Genomic DNA, 22,963 nt, shown 5'->3' on the forward strand with positions numbered 1-22,963 from the left:
ATGCATAATGTTACAAAATCAAGCATGGGTAAAAGGCCCATTCTGAGTGCAAGACAGACCAATAGATTTTGAAAAAATCATTGATATTGTATCAGACTCTACATTGCAACCAACCTTTGAGAAACTACCACTTCTCGAGTTTTGGTGTAGTATTGAAGAATATCTGTAAGTATCTAGAAAGCCTCTTAAAATATTTCTTTTTTTTTTTTACAACAGTTTATCTGTAGGATGCCAGATGTTCTTCATACACTGGAACCAAAACTGGCATTGCAAAAGATTGAATGCAGAAGCAGATATGAAAACCCAGCTTTCTTGTACTAGGTTAAATATTAAAGCGATTTGTAGCAATGTAAACAATGCCACTCTTCTCACTACACTTTTTTTGAAAATATAGTTATTTTTCATTAAAAAGCTTATGTTAACATGTAGTGGGCTTATTCTTATTTTTAAACAAATAAATATCTTAAAAGTTTCGTAGTTGCAATTTTTGATGTGACAGATACACTGATAGATCTAACCCATGTGTCACCAAGCTCTTTGGGATCCTCAGATCCTGAGGCCAAAAAGTTTAGGAACTGCTGAGTTGGGTTTTTGGTTGTTGTTGTTTATCCCCTTATCCCTTTGCCCCAGCCCTCCACTTTTCTCCTATTCTCCTCTCCTTTCTTTTCTTTCTTAAGTGAGAGAGAGACCCTCAGTATAGAAAATTGTAGAGCATGTGAGTTATTCCTTTGTATGTTTTTATTAGCTATGAACTGAACATGTATGACATTTAAATTCATTCCTTTCCCCATGTGTAGTTCGATGTATTTTGACCTTTTCTTTATTTATTTTAAAATTTTGATTACTTAGTTACACAAATAAAGAGCTAGTAAATACTATCAGGGAGACAGCCCTTGGAATATTGGATTTTATATTTTCTTTTGCGACAGTCTTGCTCTGTCGCCCAGGCTGGAGTGCAATGGCAAGATCACAGCTCACCTACAGGGCTCAAGCTATCCTCCTACCTCAGCCTGCCAAGTAGCTGGGACTACAGGTGACAGCCACCAAGCCCAGCTAATTTTTTTGTATTATTTTTGTAAAGACAGGGTTTTGCCATGTTGCCCAGGCTGCTCTCGAACTCCTGGGCTAAAGTGATCCACCCACCTCTGCCTCCCAAGGTGCTGGGATTACAAGCACAAGCCACCACGCCTGGCCAGAATATTGAAATTAAGATATATTCTAACTTATTTTTCCCAAAATATGAAAAAAAAGTTACATAAATGACTTGATTATTAAAACTGACACATCCATGCAACAAGTTTATATACCTAACGCTGTGCCTGGTATGAATTTCCTAAACTTTCCAATATTGTCCCAAAATTACAGTAGTAGTTTCTTGAATGTAAACTTGTTGCCTGTTTTATATGTTAGATCCCTTTGCTTCTATGCTTCACTCACTATGTTTGTTTGTTCGCTTTGTTTTTATAAGTCATGAAGATGGAAAAAAAACTGTTTCATGAAAGGAAAATAGATGAGTGTTGTTGAGGTGTGTCATTAAGCACAGGGGGAGAGGCCTCCAATGTACGTGTCACACATGGAAAGTATACCTAGTACTGGGTGTGGTGGAGAGCAGGACGTCTGCATGAAAGTTTTAAGAGACTTTAAAAATACTATGCCTGGCTGTTGTGTTACAGCTACATATTCCACTGATACTTATGTGAAACTCCTATAACTTTTTGGGGTGTGCCTCTTTTCTCCACCCTGGGGTGGGAGTGTGTCCACAAGTCCATGTGTGAGAACTCTTAACTTTCTGTTTGTTTTTTGAGATAGAGGCTCATTCTGTGGCCCAGGCTGGAGTGCAGTGGTGCAATCTCTGCTCACTGCAATCTCTGCCTCTGGGGTTCAAGCTGTTCTCCTGCCTCAGCCTCTCGAGTAGCTGGGACTACAAGCACACGACACCACATCTGGCTTTTTTGTATTTTTGGTAGAGACGGGGTTTCACCATGTTGGCCAGGCTGGTCTCAAACTCCTGACCTCAGGTGATCCGCCCATCTCAGCCTCCCAAAGTGCTGGGATTACAGGCCTGAGCCACCGTACCCGGCCCGGCCTGAACTCTTAAAGCCCAGCCTGAACTCTTAACTTTATGGTTTCTGTTTGTAACATCTAGAGAGAATGAGAGTGAGAATTTGGTTTCCATCGGCTTTCCTTAGCATTCATTTTGATGAATTTGGGATGCAATTTAAAAGCTGTTTTCATTCTGCGGCTGTTGATGGGAATGTAGAATTTATTACAGAACCCTTGCCACCATCTTGCATTCCCAAACCAGTATTCATTACCCATAGTAAAAACCGAGATCCTGTTCACATACGTGCACATACACAGACACGCTCCCCACCGCCCCCTTCACGCACACACCCACACACACCTCAGATGGTGAGTGAGATAGAAGTTTACAAAATGGGTCACATGCTAAAACTTGTTAAATTAGTGATGTGGTAGAACTGTCTTTTAGCCTGGGTGCGATTGTTCACACCTGTAATCCCAGCACTTTGGGAGGCCAAGATGGGTGGATCACCTGAGGTCAGGAGTTCTGGACCAGCGTGGCCAACATGGTGAAACCCGTCTCTACTAAAAATGCAAAAGTTAGCTGGGCATGGTGGCAGGTGCCTGTAATCCCAGGTACTCGGGAGACTGAGACAGGAGAATAGCTAGAACCCAGGAGGCGGCGGTTGCAGTGAGCTGAGATCGTACCACTGCACTCCAACCCGGGTGACAGAGCGAGACTCCATCTCAAAAAAAAAAAAGAAAAGAAAAGAAACAAAAAACTGGCGGGGCAATCCCAGCACTTTGGGAGACTGAGGCAGGCAGATCACGAGGTCAGGAGATCGAGACCATTCTGGTTAACACGGTGAAACCCCATCTCTACTAAAAATACAAAAAAATTAGCTGGGCGTGGTGGTGGGCACCTGTAGTGCCAGCTACTCCGGAGGCTGAGGCAGGAGAATGACATGAACCCAGGAGGCGGAGCTTGCAGTGAGCCGCGATCCCGCCACTAAGACTCCGTTTCAAAAAAAAAAAAAAAAAAAAAAAACTGTCTCTATGTCCTACACCTAGCATTTACTAAGTAGAAGATATGCCCTTTTGAAGGGCATATCGACTCCTAGAACTTTAACTACAATGTTTTGCAGTAGAAATAGATGCTATTATATTAAGGTGAAGTGACTTTAGAATTAGTAACTCAGTGTTGACAGATCACGCTGATCGAAGATTAGCCTTGGAGTTTGGAAAGCTGGAGAGCATAAATATTCCAGATGACCAGGAAAGGAAAAGTCAGAGAAACAGTTTTTAAGTAGCACTGTTATAATGACCTGTAAAACTTGAAACGAGAGAAAGCTGTTTTCTAAAATGAAGAATTACATATTTAAAACATTAGTTTCCTCAATGATACTGCTACATATCTGAAAAGGGTGGTTACGTAGCATTTGGGACAGACCCATCTCAGTGGTTTGAGGCAACAGGTGTGGCTGAAGAAAAGGTAAGGCTGGGGAAAACCCAATATTTCTGGTCTAAACTGATACTGTCTTCTTACTTGAGGCAGTTGCCTGTGCCCCGGTTTTCTCTGTCTGAAAAATGAATGATAACACATACTCTTCAAAGTAGCTCAAAATGCTTGGTAGTTACCTACTATTCCCTGATAGGACACAGGCAGATAGTTCTATGCTTAGAAATGGAGAATTTGATACTCAGAAAAGTTGAAGAAGCTTCATTCACATAGTGAGTCAGCAACAAGGACAGATGGAAAAACATGTCCTCTGACTCCTGCCATTATATTCCTTCTCTTCTGCATTGTGTTGCCTTTTGATATTTCATGAAGGTTTTGTGATTGGTGAAATAAATTAAAGCACTTCCATGAAGGACACAAAATGTGACCCAGTGTCTGCTGATGGTGGTTAGTGATGAAGACAGGGGAACACTGTCTGCCTCATAATGGGGACGATCCAGTGAGGGCTCCTTTTCACAGGTGATCACACTGTGAGTCACCTCCTTATGCTGAGAGTTCAGTATGCTATTATAAAATACTTTATTGTATATTATTTATGAAGGACTAGAGTATCTATTGTCTTTCTTTCATTCTCATGAGGTAGAATAGAGCCGCAGATGGCATTATGCATGCTTTATCCGAGACAGATGATAATAATATCTGCCACTTACTGAGTACCTTGCTGGACTCAAACACTCTTACATATTTATATCTTCCCATTAGGTCATCATGTGGACCTTGTGAAATATGTGGAATAGCTCCATTGTTATAGATATGAACCCGGGGCTCAGAGAAGCTAAGTAATTTGTTCAGGGTCACACAGACTTACAGGTCTGTCAGACTCCTAAGACCCTGATGCTTTCATTGTGCTGCATTTCCTTTCAAATTATTAACTTGCCCTATGTCAGTACAGAAATGGCCTCCTCAGCCTAGCCCAGTGCTCCGACTGATTGTTCTCTCTCATAAAAGGCACTCACAACTAACCAGTTGCTTAATTTAGCAACTCACTGATTAGATTGCTAGACCAGTTAAAGGCAAATTTCAATAATGAGAGCAGTTATCACATATCTAGTACTTACCATGCGCCAGACTCTGATCTAAATTTATGACACATATTAAATCATTTAAGCCTTACAACCATGTATAAAATAGTGAACTGTGATATGATGGAGTTGCTCTTATCTTCATCCCGGGATGAGAAAATAGAGGCAGAAGAGTTTTAAGCAATTTGCATGGTTGATAAAGTGTGGAGCCAGGATTTGAACCCAATCTGGCTCTAGACCTCTTTACTACGGCTCTCAGTTAGAAAAGTGTTCAGTTCAGCAAGTGTTGATTTAGTTCCTGTGTGCTATGCCAGCAGAAAATATAGTTCCTGCACAGAAGAGCTTACATTTTTGACATAAATCAAAATGTATATACTTGAAATAAATGCTACACCACCTTAGCATATGGGGTGTAAATGTTGTATATGGATGAAAATGAATAATAGAGACTGTAAGTGAGTGGCCTGAGAGTTAATTTGCCTTCGCAAGTAATGTTCTTGACTATGGACGAGTGACTTGGGCACTGGGGAGAAGCTGTTCCATGTGTTCTAAAATAAGCAGGTTACTTGGCTACTGTTCAAACTCTAAATAGGTATATGGGTTGTAGCTATTTGACCTGAACTAACTTTAAATTCCCCTGAGTCCTTGTATGATTTTGGAAAAAAAAGAAGAAGAAGAAAGAAAACTTTTCTCTTTAAATGCTGCGTTTAAGTTAGAATTTATTAAATTCTCGGCAAAATACTGCCAGGCTGACAGGAAGGGGATTCGTAAGTATTGTATCATTCTTTTGTCAGGGTGTTCTCTTTTTCTAGCAGGAAGTGTTGTGACTTGCTCTCTAAAGTTGCAATTGTAAGAAGAATGTTGGGTTTCCAGATTGCTTTTCTGGGCGTGGGAGAAGGTTCTGTCTATCAGTGCTGCGAGAAAGGAAAGAACCAAGTTTGCTCTCAGCGGGTAACTATTTTAATACTATTTTGACAGGCTCTAACTTTCAGATTACTAAATCTAAATTTAAATACTAAATGATTAAGCAGAAATTTACTTTAAAAAGCTTGAAATTCCTGTTGCTTATTTGTGTAGTTAAGCATTTGGAGTCACTTTAAAAAATATTATTTACTCAACTAGAATAAAATTTTTGTTAAGAGAAAATTTTGAAGTTTAGATTCTAACCTGTTCTGTGTGTATTCTGTATTTGTCTTTATTTAGAGATTGTTTAGGGAGTTTATACTTTTTAAAAATGGGTTTTGAAGTCCTAATTATATAGCTCTATTTATCAAGTTAAGTATCTAAAACACTAAATAATAGAAATTATTGTCTATATTTGTGGTGGGGAGGAATTTCAAATGCCTTTGATCCCAGTTAAATGGTTTTTCAAAATTACGTAAAATGGAGATTGAGGTGGCTGTCATGACAGAACATGTCATGATTAAATTAGTATTCTACTCTTCCTAAGTGGGTTAAATCAAACAGTTGTCTTAATGTTTATAATTTGCAAAATAATAAAAATCACTGGTGATTAAATTTTGATGGTATTGGTACTTGGTAGCAATAGTGATTTCTGGTGCTCGGATACATCAGGATTTTCCATCAAATGGTTGTCATATAAGTTTAATTTCCCCATATTTCCAGCAAAGGGAAGTATAGCTAGTTATATAGTCAATCCTCACTCTGAGTTGAATCACCTCTTGGACTGGTTGTACTTAGTATACGCATATGAAGTAAAAAGTGAAGTATGAAACAAAACAAACCAGTTTTTTCAATCAACAAGTGCTGTATTTGCTAACATATAAGCAAGGTATATAACACTGTAGGAGGCATTTTCAGTGACTTGCCGATAGCTTTCTGCGTAGTGTATATAGTGATTTGAGTTGTAGGTCACAATATTTTATGGCATTTTTATTTTAAATTGAAAGGAAGCATGATAACTAGTCTGATCTTGCCTAGTGTCTCTCTCTCTCTCCCTCTCTCTCTCTTCTCTCTCTCTCTCTCTGTCTTTCACACACGCACACACCCCACACACATATCCCTGAAAGTTGCCCTTGGCTTCACTCCAACATATGTTAATTTTCATAAGAAAGGAAACTGGAAATACTTCTTAGGCATGAACATTAATGAATTTCATTAGCAGCAGATTTATTTTACCATAAATTATTCAGATTTTTGGGGTAGATGTAAAAGTTTACTTAGGAGGTATGGAAGACATTAGACCTTTTAAAAGAAAAGTGGGCTATTTCAATCTAAGAAGTTAGTTAATGTACCTTAGCTTTCTGAAGCTAGGGGAGGGAGAGCTGTTTTTTTGTTGTGCCTTTGGGTTTGAAATAGTATTCTTCATCCCAGGAAAAGGGGCTTTTAGACCATAATTAAGACTTGCATTAAATAGCTGCAAAATTCTTGCCTGAGAAACATTTAAATGATGTCTTTAATCTGACCACATTGAATTGAATATTTCTATTATTAGAAAAAGCTATGTATTAATTTATTTTTAAATAGCCATTGCTTTCAGATCTTATCTTTGTTTATTAAGCATAAAAAAAGGAAAGGAAACTTTTACCTAAAATGGAGGTATTTGATATTCCTCCAGGAAATGACACAGGATTGGGCACCCTTTGGGGGTTAAGTGACTCATAGATATTGGACTGAAAACAAAACAAAACAAAAAATCAATTAGAATCTAGCTAATCATCAATTATAGCACAGAATAGAGGTATTTCCAGAAAAAATGAACTCATTTCTTAATAGCTATGTAGGGATGAAATCACAGGATTTCTGAGATTTGCTTTAAAGTAATTCAGGGAAGAGAGACAGATAGGGAAGGAGGGAGGGAGAAGAAAGGACAGGAAGAGAGAATAGATGAACCAAGCAAATGTGGAGAAATCTGGATAAATGTAGAATCTGTGATGGGTTTATGGGTGTTTTTTGTGCTATTTTTTCTTGTATATATTGAAAATATTGACAATAAAAATGTTAGTAGACCTTTAGTTTTGGGCAATTTGTATTTCTTTACTTCCTTTCTCTCTCTCCCTCTCTCTCACTCTCTCTTTCTCTCTCTCTTTCTTTTCTTTCTGATGGAGTCTCACTCTGTTGCCCAGGCTGGAGTGCAGTGACTTGATCTTGGCTCACTGCAACCTCTACCTCCCAAGTTCCAGCAGTTCTCCTGCCTCAGCCTCCCATGTAGCTGGGATTACAGGCGCCCACCACCACGCCCAGCTAATTTTTTTATTTTTAGTAGAGACGAGGTTTCACCATATTGGCCAGGCTGGTCTTTAACTCCTTATATTTACTTCTAAATGTTAACTTTTATCTATAAATTGCAGGCTTGTCAAAACATGATGTACGCATGATGTGTATGACTGTAAAGGTTAAATGTGCTGCTTGAATGCCGAAATGATTGAAAGTGAAAACTGCTTCTGAAAAGATTTATTTCTGTCTGATTTTCAGCTAAATTCAAAGGACAGGTCACAAACATCTTGAAGAGTCTTGTAGTATCTTGTAGTATCTTGAAGTATTGAACAAGGGTAGTTAAGGCATGATAACAGGCCAATTGGATGTGAAGAATGTGAGGACGTTATTGATCTTGACTATTTTGTTCATAGCTTTCTCCAATAGAGTATGTGTTTTTAAAACCACGTGAGAGGACTATATAGCCTGCATGATGTGTAGGTCTGCGCACTTTCCCTACTCACCTCCATGGAAGTTTATTTATTGAACAAACATTTGGTAGGTGCTTGTTGTGAACCAAGATACAAAGTCAAATAAGATACCAACCGTGCTTTCAAGGAGCTCACAGGCTCATGGAGGAGATAGAGAAAGAAATAGATGTAATCACACTGAAAGCTGAAAAGGGCTATAGGAATATGGGGAAGGGGAGGAACTGGTTAGCAACTATGACCCTATGATGCATCGCCTTTAAAATAATACAAGACTGGGCGCAGTGGTTCATGCCTGTAATCCCAACGTTTGGGAAGGCCTAGGTGGGCAGATCACTTGAGGTCAGTAGTTCGTGACAAGCCTGACCCACATGGTGAAACCCTGTCTTTCCTAAAAGTACAAAAATTAGCCAGATGCGGTGGTGCATGCTTGTAATGCTAGCTACTGTGAAAGCTGAGGCAGGAGAATCGCTTGAACCCGGGAGGCGGAGGTTGCAGTGAGCTGAGATAGAGCCACTGCACTCCAGCCTGGGCGACAGAGCAAGACTCTGTCCCAAAATAATAATAATAATATAAAAAGCCTGGGCGCAGTGGCTCACGCCTGTATTCCCAGCACTTAAGGAAGCTGAGGCGGGTGGATCACCTGAGGTCAAGACTTCGAGACCAGCCTGATCAACATGGTGAAATCCCGTCTCTAGTAAAACTACAAAAACTAGCCAGGCATGGTGGTGGGGGCCTGTAATCCCAGCTACCTGAGAGGCTGAGGCAGGAGAATCAATTGAACCCAAGAGGTGGAGGTTGCTGTGAGCCGAGATCATGCCATTGCACTCCAGCCTGGGCGACAGAGCAAGACTCTGTCTCAAAGCTAATAATAGTAATATAATGTAATATAATATAATACAAACAGAAAATTGAAGATGGCTTAATTGGTTGTGGGTATTACAGTGGTAGAAGAGGGCTAAAATGGCTTAGTCTAACCCCATGCATGACTTTGCAAATAACTCTTCTGCTCTCATCTCTCTTCCGCACCCTTCTTAATAAACCTTTATATGTTTCTTATGCATCCACAGGGGTTATTGGAGCAGTGTACGTGCAGAACAGAGCCATCTCTTCACATTAAAGAGTAGACTGATGTTTAAGTCTCCTTAAAGGTTTTAGATATATCCAAGGCCAAATTATAGTTATAGGTAGGCAGCTACTTGGAGTCGGATAAAGGGTAGAGTTAGCCTTCAGTCACAGATAGAGCCTCTAAAGTTCATTTCTCAATTGATTTGGAATTTGAAGCATATTTTGTCATGGAAATAGTAGTAAGGTTTTTCATGTTACTTTACAAGTATCCCTGAAATTTTATATTATGTTATCTGACATGATACGGTTTTGTTCTATGATCTTTTATTTTCATTGCCTTCTATGTGAATTGTAGAAGCACAGTTGCTAAATATATCCAAATTTATGTTCCATGAGCCAGTTACTTTATTCTGTAGTTCCTGATACTATACAATCTAATCAGTGTATATAATAATGCCTCATGAGAAAATACTGTCAATTTTATTTGGGGTACCTAATGATGTCCTCTGTTTAGTTGTACCATTTGCAGCTGAAATATTAAGTAGAATGAACAGAAGAGCTAGACCTGAAAAAAAACTTTCCGAAGTAAAGTCTGCTCTACGTGGTGATTATTTCTTTCATAGATGTTTGCTCGCCACATTGACTATAAGAAGCAATTTTTGGCTGGGCATGGTGGCTCATACCTGTAACCTCAGCGCTTTTGGAGGCCAAAGCGGACAAATCACTTGAGCCCAGGAGATCAAGACCAACCTGGACAACATGGCAAAACCCCATCTCTCCAAAAAATACAAAAATTAGCTGGGTGTGGTAGTGCGTGCCTCAAATCCCAGTTACTCAGGGGGCTAATGTGGGAAGACTTCTTGAGCCCAGGAGTTGGAGGCTTCAGTTATCATGACACTGCACTCCAGCCTGGGTGACACGGTGAGATTCTATCTAAAAAAAAGAAGCAGCAGCAATTTTTAATAATGCTGATGTGCTAGAATCAATGCACTGTAAAACACTCTACCACTTTTCCTTCTGCTTCAACCTTTCCTAAACTTTAAGGACTAGGAACCTATGACACATGTGAGAGCATTTAGGTTTTGACTCCCTTATTTTGACTTTCAGAGCAACAAATCATTAAATAAAAATTATGTATATAGCCTCTTACGCGTTTACAATTAGTCCTTTACCAAGATTCCTTGAAAGTTTTCTAAAATGAGTCAAGCAAAATTCCAAGCAAAATTCCAAGCCGCTTGTTCTTGAGAAAAATCTTGAAGGAAAAAAATATTAAAATGAAAAGTAAATCACATAGATAACTTGAGTGTTTGTTTTATATTAAGACTAAGTTATTGGCACTGATATAATGGGAGGGGTCATTCACAATACTTAGCATTCAGGAGGCTGAAATTAAGCAGTATTAATACAGAGAAGCAGAAGCCTGTCATATATAGGAGTGAATGTGTCAGGAAAAAGTAAGCATTTGTGTGCTTTTTTTCAGAATGTTGCCTGTTTTATGATCAGTGCCAATTTAACACCAATGTTTTAAATAAATAACTTTCAGAACTCTGTATAGTCTTTACTGAACTAATTGTCTATATTCTGTATGTTTTATACAATTAAAGTTTTGGTTATTTTAGTTCAAGGCTTAAGTGAATCCCTTATCCTTTTAAGTAATGAAAACAAGTTAGTATTAGCTGGAGGGGGTTACTATCTGCATTTTCTGGCAACTGTTCTTATTTCTCGATATCATGGTCATATTTGTTAGTAGCTTTTTAAGTTATTTTCCAAAGGCTATACTGGGCATTGTACCTTCTCTCTGCAAAGCAATGCGTAGTCTCTTTATTTTTGTTTTTCTGGGAAGAGTAGTTAATTGGCTGTGCACTGCAGCTCAAGCCTGTAACACCAGCACTTTAGGAGGCTGAGGCAGGAGGATCACTTGAGCCCTGGAGTTTTAGACCAGCTTGGCAACATAGTGAAATCCTGTCCCTACAAAAATAAATAAACAAATAAATAAATAAAATTTAAAAATTAGCCAAGTATGGTGGTGCATGCTTGTGGTCCTAGCTACTGGGGATGGGAGGTGCTAAAGCAGGAGGATCACTTGAGGCCAGGAGTTGGAGGCTGCAGTGATCATGCCACTGCACTGCAGCAATCATGCCACTGCACTGCAGCCTGGACAACTCAGCAAACCTCTATCTCAAAAAGAAAAACAAAAAAAAGGAAAGAGGGAAAAAATAGTTAATTACCTTTCTTCCAACACGTTCTTTTGCTTTCTTTTTTTTTTTTTTTTTTTTCCAGCTATGCTTGGAGAAACACATTTTTTTTTTTTTTGAGGCGGAGTCTCGCTGTGTCGCCCAGGCTGGAGTGCAGTGGTCCGATCTCGGCTCACTGCAGCCTCCACCTCCTGGGTTCAAGCAATTCTCCTGCCTCAGCCCCCTGAGTAGCTGGGACTACAGGAGTGTGCAGCCACGCTCGGCTAATTTTTGTATTTTTAGTAGAGACGGGGCTTCACCATGTTGGCCAGGATGGTCTTGATCTCTGACCTTGTGATCTGCCTGCCTCGGCCTCGCAAAGTGCTGAGATTACGGGCATGAGTCACTGCGCCTGGCCGAGAAATACATCTTTTTAATTGTGCTTCACAACTTTGTGTCCTGGGCACAGTCAACGACTATTCCAGGCACTTGTTTATTCCCTAATACAATTTAGGGAATGAAGTTATGGAACTCTACGGACCTCTCAACTTTCAAATTCTCATTGCCGTGATCACTGGGTATTGGGAATACTGGGAATTTTCACTACCTTCTAAACATTGCAATTGGTTGGAGTATTTTATTTATTTTTTATTTTTTATGTATTAATTTTTTTTTTTTTTTTTTTTTAGAGGCAGGCAACCATAGCTCACTGCAGCCTCAAACTCCTGGGTTTAAGTGATCCTTCTGCCCCAGCCTTCCTAGTAGCTAGGACTACAGGCTCAGGCCACCATGCCAGCTGATTTAACATTTTTTTTCTTTTTTTTTTTTTTTTTAGAGAAGGAGTCTTGCTATGTTGTACAGGTTGGTCCCGAACTCCTGACCTCAAGCAGCTCTCCCACTTCTGCCTCCCAAAGCACTGGGATTATAGGCATGAGCCACCACCCTCAGCCTCAGTTGGTGTATTTTTTAAGCCATGCCTATGTAACCAACATCCAGCAGTGGGGGTAAAAGGTGAAGTTTAGACTGTTCTCCAGAAACAAACAATCTTGAAATGAGACTTGCAGAGCAAAGAATTACACAAGTTTTTGTGTGCTATTCGTGAAAGAAGGGTTCTGTTTTACTGAGGAAGATTGTTCTCTTTGACCAAGTTTAAGAATGTGTAAAGAAGGTAGATAAACTGAACCAAGTAGGACAATGGAAGTCCCAGCTAGACTGTCCTCATATCTACTTATGTAACTATAGAGAGAAGTCTATACTTAAATTTCTAAATTTTGTGGCAAGATTCTAAATTCCATGGGAGTTGAAGTGAAAGATCAGTGGGAGATGGAGTCATTGGGAAACATGCTTTGGGAGAGGATGAGGCTTCTGAACCTTGCTTGAAGGGTGAGTAGAATTTGGATAGAGAGAGAGGAAAAATAGAGGAAGGTATTCTAACCTTGAGAAGCAGATAGAGAGACAGGAAGTTTTTAATGGGAGACAGAAAAAGCAGAAGAGACCAGGATAAAACAAAAGGTACTGATAGAGGAGAATCCAGGACCAGCTGTAATAGAAGAAACACAGTTCCGTGAGAGTACTGGGAAGATAAATTTTATCTTGGGTGCGGACAATCTGAAGATACTTCCTGAAATATGCTTTTGAAGTGTCTAGATAGATGGGTGAAGAGCATTCCACTGGAGAGACCCAGTGGTCTCTCCAGGGAGTGGAAGAAGTGGGAAAATACATGGCTTGTTTGGGGAATAAGGTCTCTTGAGAGTGTTGGGTTCAAGGGTGTAGTCCATATAATGGGAAGTAACATTGGAAAGATGGGCAGACATTAGCAAGAAGTCAAGTCAGAAAAGTATAGGGGCTTGAATGCTGTACTAAAAAGGGACTTTCTTTTGTATGGAATGTTTATAAGGTCTACTCTTCAGGAGGTTAGCAGTGTAAAGATTGCACTGGAGGAAGACAGAACAGCAGGCAGATCTGATAAAAAGCTTTTGGAGTAGGCCAGACATGAGGTGATAAACAGATACAATGAAAGAATCTCAGAGATTGCAAGGCAAGAATCCAGAGGGATTGGAGGTTGACTGATCCTCCCTTTGTTTTTTATGGTCAAACTGCAGTCTGGAGACAGAGGAAAGTGGGAAAGTTGAAAATGAGACCTGATTTGGCAGGAGAAAGAGTTAGGAAAAACAGGGAAAATAATGTGGCAGTAAGTTAGATTGGAGACACTTAGACTTTCCTAACTTGAATCTTTCTCGCTGACTTTCCTTCTCCATTGGCCACTTCCAAATTGGACCCTGATCTGCTGCTGCAAGTGTGTCTGTCACTAACCCTAGGCACAATACCCTTACGAGTGATGTCTCTCTGAGAATGCCCTTACTGGGGATGTCTGAGAAAATCCTACTTGCGCTCAAAGGCAGAGTTCAAACGTCACCTCGGAAAAAACTTTCCTGACACCTACCACTTAGTATATATGACTATGATGGCATGATAGCACTAATGTTGTATTTTTGTTTTTCCATCTGTTTCCCCCACTAGACAGTAAGCTCTTCCAGAAAGAAGGGAATTTGGATCCTAATTGTCTCTATCTGGAGCACCCAACACAGTGCCTGGTACATACTAAGCCTTAAGTTAACGCTTGATGAATATAAATAAATAAGTGGGTGAGTGTGGTAGACATTCAAGTTGGGAATCTTCTAAAGTCATTAGGAAACATGAGACTGGAGCTTTAGTAATCATAGTATGAATAGGTGAGTTTTAGCCCACAGTATTGCACACCCATCCAAGCTAGAGACTAGTGCTGAGCTGTTCACTTACCTAACTAGGGAGTTGGCAGGGTGGCAGTTTCTATTGGTAAAGGTAGGTATGCAAAGTGTGGGTGTTCAAAAACACTGCCTGTTTTGGATGGAGGAAGGTGACAACACCCCTTTTCTGATCATTCTTGAATTGTTCACACATAGTGGTGGCTAACTTGGTTTATTTTCATTGATAGTGAAATAATGTATTTCTTCCATGTTTTGTCCCCTCTTTGTTGCTTTCTTGTTCATTTTAGGAGCTCAAGTATGTGTTGCCCAATCTCTGATTTAAGTGATGAGCTTCTCTTTTCCAATTCTATTTACCATACTAGTGGCTGGGATGAAGTCTATGGTGAATATCCTGTTTTTATCTTTTGGCTACCTTTCAATTTCAAGAAAAAAAAAATCAAGTTTATGATCAAAGTTGGTTACCCCCAGATGAGTTTCCCACGTGCATTCCCTTTCTCCTGGACCTCATGGTACTGAATGACACAGATGAATAAGTAGATTATTCAGTCAGCTGCATTCGTAAAGTGAGTGAGTGCTTTAGGAGATAAAATAGGCAACCCCCTCCCCCTTCAAATACCTTTCAGAATTTGAGTAATAGTTTCAGGTAGTTGTAGGTACACCTTTCTCAGCAAAGATCTGTGTTCACGGTTTATGTATAGTTAAATGAGCTGGTGGAGTGGTTTCATAATTGCAGTATTGTTAGTCAAACTCTGTAATTAGGGATGACTTCATAGGCATAGGATTCTTGTATGGGTGACGCCCTGAATTCATACCCAGTTGTACACTATATCCTTTTACGAAAAAACAAACAAACAAGGTTTTGTTTGCTTTTGTTTTATTCCCTTATTGGAAAATCTGTTTTCCTGTGTCTTATATGTTTAGTGAAGGAGGGCTGGCTTTTTCTACAGCTTTCCCTTTTCCTTTACAGAAATGGCAGGCATAGGAGCTAGGGAGGAAACAGAATTTGGGACAGATTAAAGTGCTTTGCAGATGAACAAATTCAGAAAAGTGTAGAGACTCCAGGACGTTTTATTTTTGATAAGTATTAAAACTGCTGAGTTTAAATGGAGGAAAAATATATTTCTATTTCTTTGAGCGTCCGTTCTCTTTCTCTCTCCCTCTCTCTCATCATGTAAATAAAGTCCACTTTTGCGTGGTGGCACACATCTGTAGTCTCAGCTACTCAGGAGGCTGAGGCAGGAGGATTGCTTGAGCCTAGAAGATTGAGGCTGCACTAAGCTGAGACTGCACCACTGCCTGGGTGACAGAGTGAAACTCTGTCTCAAAAAAAAAAACAAAAAAAAAACAAATACATAAAGTCCATTTTTGTGAGAAGACAGACTGGGAAAGAGGACATATTTGAAAATCAGTGTTTTTTTCCTTTTGCCTGTAAATCACATATTGTGAAATTGGAGTTAAACTTTTATTCAGCAAGTAATACTTTCTCTTCACCTTTTTCCAGTACTCGTGAAACAATTTGCAAATTAGGAGGAATGTGACAATATTGACAAGCTGTTAGCTATTTTGAAAAGTGATCCTAAATTATTTAAAGAAAAATTGTTGGTTGTTTGTATATCTCCTGTCTGCTCTTCAAATTGTGTTTAGAAACTGGCCTTATGGAGGAGCCAAATTGAGTCATGGATTAAAAAGTGACAGGTTTTCCTTTAGGCCCATCCTTCTTAAATTACTTTGACCAAAGGCTTGTAATTTTTATATATGAGAGAGACCTATTATACTCTGTAGTCAGTAATTATAGGGAGATGAGATAACTTTTCATTTATCCCATGTAAAAGGCTATTAGTATAACTAATGCCTTATATTTATTTATACAGCTCTTCAAAATTAACCCAGGCATTCATTTATTGCCTATTTTCTTTCATGAAGGATTTGAAGTTGCTGTGTAATACTTCATAGTCACAGTGTGCTGTCATATATACCATCTGTAATCTTCATTAGGCCCTGGAGGAAGTAGGTATTATTATCACTATTTTCAAATGAGGAAACTTAGGCTGAGACAGATTAATTAAACTTGCTCATGGACACATTACTAGGGAATAGCAGAACCAGAGCAATAATCGATGCCTTCTAATTTCACGTCCCACAGTCTTTCTTCTGTTAGAACATACTACCTCCTTGGGCAAGGTACAACAGCTTGGTGTACTGGTACTTGAGATTACATGAAGTGTCTACAGGGCAGTATTGATACCAAATCTTGTGTTTTGTTTTGTGAACCCATCCGGGATGTTATAGTAGCTTTAAGAGAAAAAAGTCCTATAGTGCAATGAATGCCCCATGAAGAGGAATAGAGCTTCTGTTATTTTAATTTGTAAGATTTTAATTTTTTAATATCTTTAGTCATTCCCAAGTTACTTAATGTGATGTTTTCTCCCAAGATAGTACTTTACTGCTTGATTTCCTTAAAGACACCATCAAGTATCTGTGAGTAGTGTTAAGGACAGACCATTTTTTAATTCATAGTGGCATAAAGAAATCTACATTAAACAACTTTATTTTAAGCTTCAAATAGCAAATTTTACAATTGTAATTCTTATCTACTAGAGCATATATTGTGAGCTTTTTAAATTTGGCTTTATATTTTTTAGTCTTGGCCCAGGTACTTCAGAGTAGCATTTCTTTATTTCCTTTCAAATAACTGTCAATAAATGAATATGGGTTTTATTTAAATTGGAAAGTCCTGCATTAAACTGTTCTGTTATCCCAAAACAATCTTGTCTGGAAATACGGTTTTGAGGATATGTGCATGTTCCAGTTTCTTCTTTTTGTTCTTACTGAAGTGTGTCTCTTTAATGTCTCCAATAGATGGAAAATCTGAGTTGTATGTGCAAAGTCACTTTAGGCTTTTTTAAAGGCAATTAGAAATAAGAAACTTAGGTCCGGGCGCGGTGGCTCAGGCCTGTAATCCCAGCACTTTGGGAGGCCGAGACGGGCGGATCACGAGGTCAGGAAATCGAGACCATCCTGGCTAACACGGTGAAACTCCGTCTCTACTAAAAAATACAAAAAAAAAAAAAAAAACTAGCTGGGCGAGGTGGCGGGCACCTGTAGTCCCAGCTACTCGGGAGGCTGAGGCAGGAGAATGGCGTGAACCCGGGAGGCGGAGCTTTCAGTGAGCTGAGATCCGGCCACTGCACTCCAGCCTGGGTGACAGAGCAAGATTCCGTCTCAAAAAAAAAAAAAAAAAGAAAGAAGAAACTTGAAAATTTTAAAATATATATATATTTATAATGCACTGGATTAATTTTTGGAGTAAACTGGTGCCCTAAAATCATTTCTATGAGATCTAAGCATTTCTTAATTCATTTTTATTTTTTACTTTTTTTATTGAGACAAGGTCTTGCTCTGTCATCCATCCTGGAGTGCAGTGACGTGCTCATAGCTCAGTGCAGCCTCTACCTCCCGGGCTCAATCGGTCCTCCCACCTCAGTTTCCCAAGTAGCTGAGACTAGAGGCATGCACCACCACCCACGATGCCCAGTTAACTTTTTGTATTTTTGGTAGAGGCCAAGTTTCACCATGTTGCCCAGGCTGATCTTGAACTCCTGAGCTCAAGCAATCTGCCGCCTCCACCTCCCAAATTGCTGGGATTACAGGCATGAGCCAGCACTTGCTAATTTTATAGGAAGAAGAAAAGAACTGCGTTTCTGGCCACTCTGAGGAGAAATTAATAATACTTAAAGTCTCTAGAGACTTTTTTCTTCTAAAAAAAAGGATATTTTTCCCTTTTATTGCAGTCACTAATTCACTCTGTGTCATATTGTAATTATTCGTGTTTGCTTCAGCAGATTGTAAATTCCTTGAGGGCAAGAACTAGGCATATAGCAGATGCCTAAAATATTGGTAAAATTGTTTGAGAAATGGGGGGAGGGCATGTTGGGAAGAAAGAGATGTCTACAGGATTTAATCAGAGCCCAACTGGTCAGCAGGGATAAGCGGGGCGGGGGGCAGGAGTGGTTTATGTCCAGAACCATCTTATCTAATTTCTTTTTCTTTTTTCTTTTTTTCTTTTTTTTTGCAGTGATGCACTGATGGCTCACTGCAGCCTCGACCTCTCAGTCTCAAGTGATTCTCCCACCTCAACCTCCAGAGTAGCTGGGATCACAGGCACGCACCACCACTCCTGGATAATTTTTGTATTTTTGGTAGAGACGGGGTTTCACCATATTGGCCAGGCTGGTCTCGAACTCCTGGGCTCAAGTGATCTGCCCGCCTTGGCCTCCAAAAGTGCTGGGATTACAGACATGAGCCACTGCACCCCGCCCTAATTTTCTTTTGCATAGAAGTGATATGGTAGTGTGAGAATAAGCTCAGTTGTATGGGTTTCTTTTAGTTGTTTTTTACCCACATACTTTAAATTATTACTGGCTCACAATCTGCCCAAACTGAAAAGGACCTTTAGAGGTACAGGAGAGAGGCCACGTGTTTTAGATTTCTGAGATGGTCTTACTTTTAAACTTTCTGTGCCGTTATTCTCCATGGTATAATTCATGAAGATGTGTAATAATTTTTTATTGAAAACATGATTGTTTGAAAGGTGTGAAGAAAATTGGAATAAATCCTATGTCGTATTTTTGTAATGGGGAGTGTTGAACATATTAGTGAAACAGAATATTTTTAGAGTTACTACTATTCGTTTGCATTTAACTTATGAATTTTTTTAAAAAAATTTTTTTTGGAGATAAGGTCTCACTGTGTTTCCCAAGCTGGTCTCGAACTCTTGACCTCAAGCAATCCTCCCGCAGTGCTGGGATTGCAGTTCTTTTTATTCTTGATCTTTAAAATGCCTAACTTCAGGTCTGAGCGTGGTGGCTCATACTTGTAATACCAGCACTTTGGGAGGCTGAGGTGGGTGGATTGCTTGAAGCCAGGAATTCAAGATCAGCCTGGGCAAAATGGTGAAACCCCATCTCTACAAAAAATACAAAAATTAGCCAGGCATGGTGGCCCACGCCTATAGTCTGAGCTACTTGGGAAGCTGAGGAGGGAGGATCACCTGAGAGGGAGGAGCCTGGGAAGTCAAGGTGGCAGTGAGCTGTGATCGCACCACTGCACTCCAGTCTGGGCGACAGAGTAAGACCCTGTCTCAACAAACAAACAAACAACAACAACAACAAAAACCACAAAGTCTAACTTCATTACTAACTTACGAACTTGCTTTTCCTCATAGATCCTGTGATTACTCTGAAAGGTATTTTCATCCAACCTGTCTACTGAGAAGTTATCCATCTTTAGTGGCATCTTGATATCATAGGTAAAAAAAATGAATAGGCGAGCTTTGTTTTATATCTTTTTTTAAGAGTCTAGTGTTATTTATTTTATATTATTTTATTTTATTTGAAACAGTCTCACTCTATCACCCAGGCTGGAGTGCAGTGGTGCGATCTCGGCTCACTGCAACCTCTATCTCCCAGGTTCAAGCAATTCTCCTGCCTCACTCCGCCTCCCGAGTAGCTGGGATTACAGGCATCGGCTACTTTTTGTATTTTCAGTAGAGACGGGGTTTCACCATGTTGGTCAGACTGGTCTCGAACTCCTGACCTCAAGCAACCCACCTGCCTCCACCTCCCAAAGTGCTGGGATTACAGGCGTGAGCCACTGCGTCCGGCTGATGGTTTTATTTAATTTTTAAAACACCAGTCACTACATGTGTCTGTTACATTATGGTAAAAACTTAGCTAATAGCATCATATGGTCATTTTAAAACTTCTCCAGGATTTGAGAAACCTGAGTGTGAATTCCAGTCCTGAGAGTCCAGGTTTTCTAATAAGAAAAAAAGGAGATTAGAATATGTAGCTCCTGGGACTATTGTGAGGGTTCAGGATATTAATATGCAAATGAATTTGTATAATGTATTAATAGTACTTGGTGTATAGTTGTTGAAGGGATTAATTTTATTAAAGTTCTGTTTTATTGAGTGCCTTACTATGTGCCAGGGGCTCTGATAAATTCTAGAAATAGCAACAATTCTGTGAAAAAGATAGATGTGGCCCAGCTCTCTTATGAATCCCTCCCTGCCACTTCCAGCCCCTACCTCTTTATACCGAGCATTACACTTCTTGGCCAAAACTTGAGTTGGTGAGTAATTTGTTGCCTTTTAACAAAATGTCTAAAAGGGATAAATATAAGATCTCAAAATGTATTTTGTATAGTTTGTGAAATTTAACCCATAGTTTACTTTTTTTGGAAAGGCAACATCTTTAGGGCAGTGGAACTACTCTATGTAATACTGTAATGGTGGATATATGTCATTATATATTTGTCCAAACCCACAGATTGTACAACACTAAGAGTGAACCCTAATATTCACCAGAGTCTTAGGGTGGTAATGATGTAAGTTCATCAGTTGTAACAAATGTACCACTCAGGTACAGGATGTTTTGGTCAATGACTGATCAAATATCTGATAGTAGTCCCATAAGATTATACTATATTCTTACTGTATGTTTTCTATGTTTAGATATACGGATACCATTGTGTTACAATTGCCTAGAGTGTTTACTACAGTAACCTGCTGTGCCTTTTGTAGCCTAAGAGCAATAGGCCATACCGTATAGCCTATGTGTGTAGTAAGCTATACCATCTAGGTTTGTGTAAGTGCACTCTGTGATGCTTGCACAATGGCAAAATCACCTAACAATGCATTTCTCACGACACATCTCTGTCTTTAAGCAACATGTGGCTGTATATGGGAACTCTCTGTAACTTCTGCTTGATTTTGCTGTGAAACTAAAACTACTCTAATAATAACGTCTATTGGCCGGGCACGGTGGCTCACACCTGTAATCCCAGCATTTTGGGAGACCGAGGTGGGAGGATCCCTTGAGCTCAGGACTTAGACACCAGCTTGGGCAAGGTGGCAAGACCCTGTCTTTACAAAAAAGAAAAAGAAATAAAGAAAAATAAGGTCTACCAAAAAAATAAATCAGAAGAGAGAAAAAACCCAAAGCAAAAAAGGAGAAAGCAACATGTAATCATTTTCATTTTTCTTCATCCAAAATTATTGTTATAATAGGTTTGTATTTGGAAATTATCTACTGTGATACAGACCTCCTCTCTTTATTGCCAGAATCAGCAAGGTTTTTCCATATAGGTTCAGATCATAAATATTGTGTGCCAAGAGGTAAAATCAAGAATATTATGATATTAATATCAAGGATATAATATATTATTTCTAAAAGTTTTTATTGACAAAATTCAAAATATAATAATTGAGTATAATTTTTTGGTAACACAATTCTGATGAGAAGAACAGAATTCTTTTTTTTCTGGGATAACATTTCACTTAATTGGGTTCAAAGTTAATGTGCCCCATCATCAAAATTGACTGCAAAAAATTTCCTTTCATAACCATATCCAGCTTGAGGTCATACAAAAACAACTGGTGATCCAGTTTTGGCCCACAGGCCATATGTAGTTTGCCAACCTTTGTTCTATTAGTTAAATAGATCAATAAGGCCAAATTGGAAAGGGTGTATACTCAGATAATATAATAATTTACATGCATAAGAATGTGTATATTAGCACACATGTGCATTTTTATATCAAAACCAACTATAATTTGCTTTGTTTCCTCTTTATTTCTCCTTTAATGAGAGTGATTGATAGGTGTCAGTGTGCTCTTTGAAAATCACTGTTTTCACAGTGAATGATTCTAAAGTGGCTTAATAGGAAAATGATATTTTCCGTGAATCATTGGTCACATAATTTTGACCTTTAGCTTTGGCTCGTATAACCAAGAATTTCTATTATGTAGCTTTTTCCTGTCACTGCTGGGTACTTTGGCCCTTCCTTAAACTTTTTGAATGTAATTTAAGATTTTGTCCTTAGAAGGAAAATTCAGAAATATTTTTTCTCAATAAATTTTGGTAAGTGATGACTTCTCACTTGTTTGTTTTCTTTATTAAAGCTGTACATAGGGACATGGTAACCTATGCAGATTGTTTTAGTAGTTTGAAATTCTGTTTAAATTATCCCTAAGATGAGAACTTAGCAAGAGTGCTTATATTTATCACAATTATTTTAAATCTGAAACCTTTTCGGTTTTTCTTTAGATCTTTAAATGGATGAGATGGCTACCACTCAGATTTCCAAAGATGAACTTGATGAACTCAAAGAGGCCTTTGCAAAAGTTGGTGAGTATTTTTTGTAGTAAAACTATAGGGAAGCAATATTTATTTGGTCCCAAAGTTATTTCTGTAAAAATATCACGTGAATGGTTAATCAAAAACATTACAGCAACATAGTTAAAATAGATGAGATAAAGTTTTGGAAGCTATACTTAAAATTGTTTTATTTATTTATTTATTTATTTATTTATTTGGTCAAGAGTGGTAGCTGATATTATTTCCAATTTTATATAGTATTTAATATGGTCAAATTTTTTAGACCACAGTTCCAATCCTTAACGGGTGACTGTTATGTATGGTTCCTGAAATTTCCATGCCAAATTTTAGTTATTATATTTTGTATCTCGTATCTTTCTGAAGAGGTTTGAAACTTTCACCATATTCTCAAAGGGATATGTGACCCTCGAAAACATTAGATGATGTTTTACCCTTCCCTAATTAGTTTGGCGTTATTGCCTTTTTTATGGGTTTTCTGAGCCTTTGGATAATGCAGATCGTTCTACCTCGCCATGTTAAATTATAGCTTCAGTATAAGATGAGAAGGCATAGCATGCCATTTGATTTATCCTTTATCATCATATAAC

The 22,963-nt window shown here is 38.8% G+C and overlaps 1 protein-coding gene across 14 annotated transcripts in view; it reads left to right on the forward strand.

The window, feature by feature from the left end:
* PLS3 (plastin 3) overlaps positions 1 to 22,963 on the forward strand; it is an 87,587-nt gene that overhangs the window by 26,174 nt on the left and 38,450 nt on the right. For 4 of the 14 annotated variants that reach the window (XM_045384226.2, XM_074029264.1, XM_045384227.2 and 1 more), the window contains exons 2-3: positions 19,421 to 19,504; positions 22,305 to 22,385. In XM_045384226.2, the coding sequence (XP_045240161.1) occupies positions 22,313 to 22,385 (73 nt within the window). In that variant the 5' untranslated portion in view covers positions 19,421 to 19,504; positions 22,305 to 22,312. Of the gene's footprint in view, positions 1 to 5,466; positions 5,515 to 14,483; positions 14,579 to 19,420; positions 19,505 to 22,304; positions 22,386 to 22,963 lie in introns of those variants that run through there. The other 10 variants (XM_045384225.2, XM_005594419.4, XM_045384228.2 and 7 more) reach the window with 4 other exon arrangements.

Source organism: Macaca fascicularis, chromosome X (genome assembly GCF_037993035.2).
Source record: "Macaca fascicularis isolate 582-1 chromosome X, T2T-MFA8v1.1".
NCBI lineage: Eukaryota > Metazoa > Chordata > Mammalia > Primates > Cercopithecidae > Macaca > Macaca fascicularis.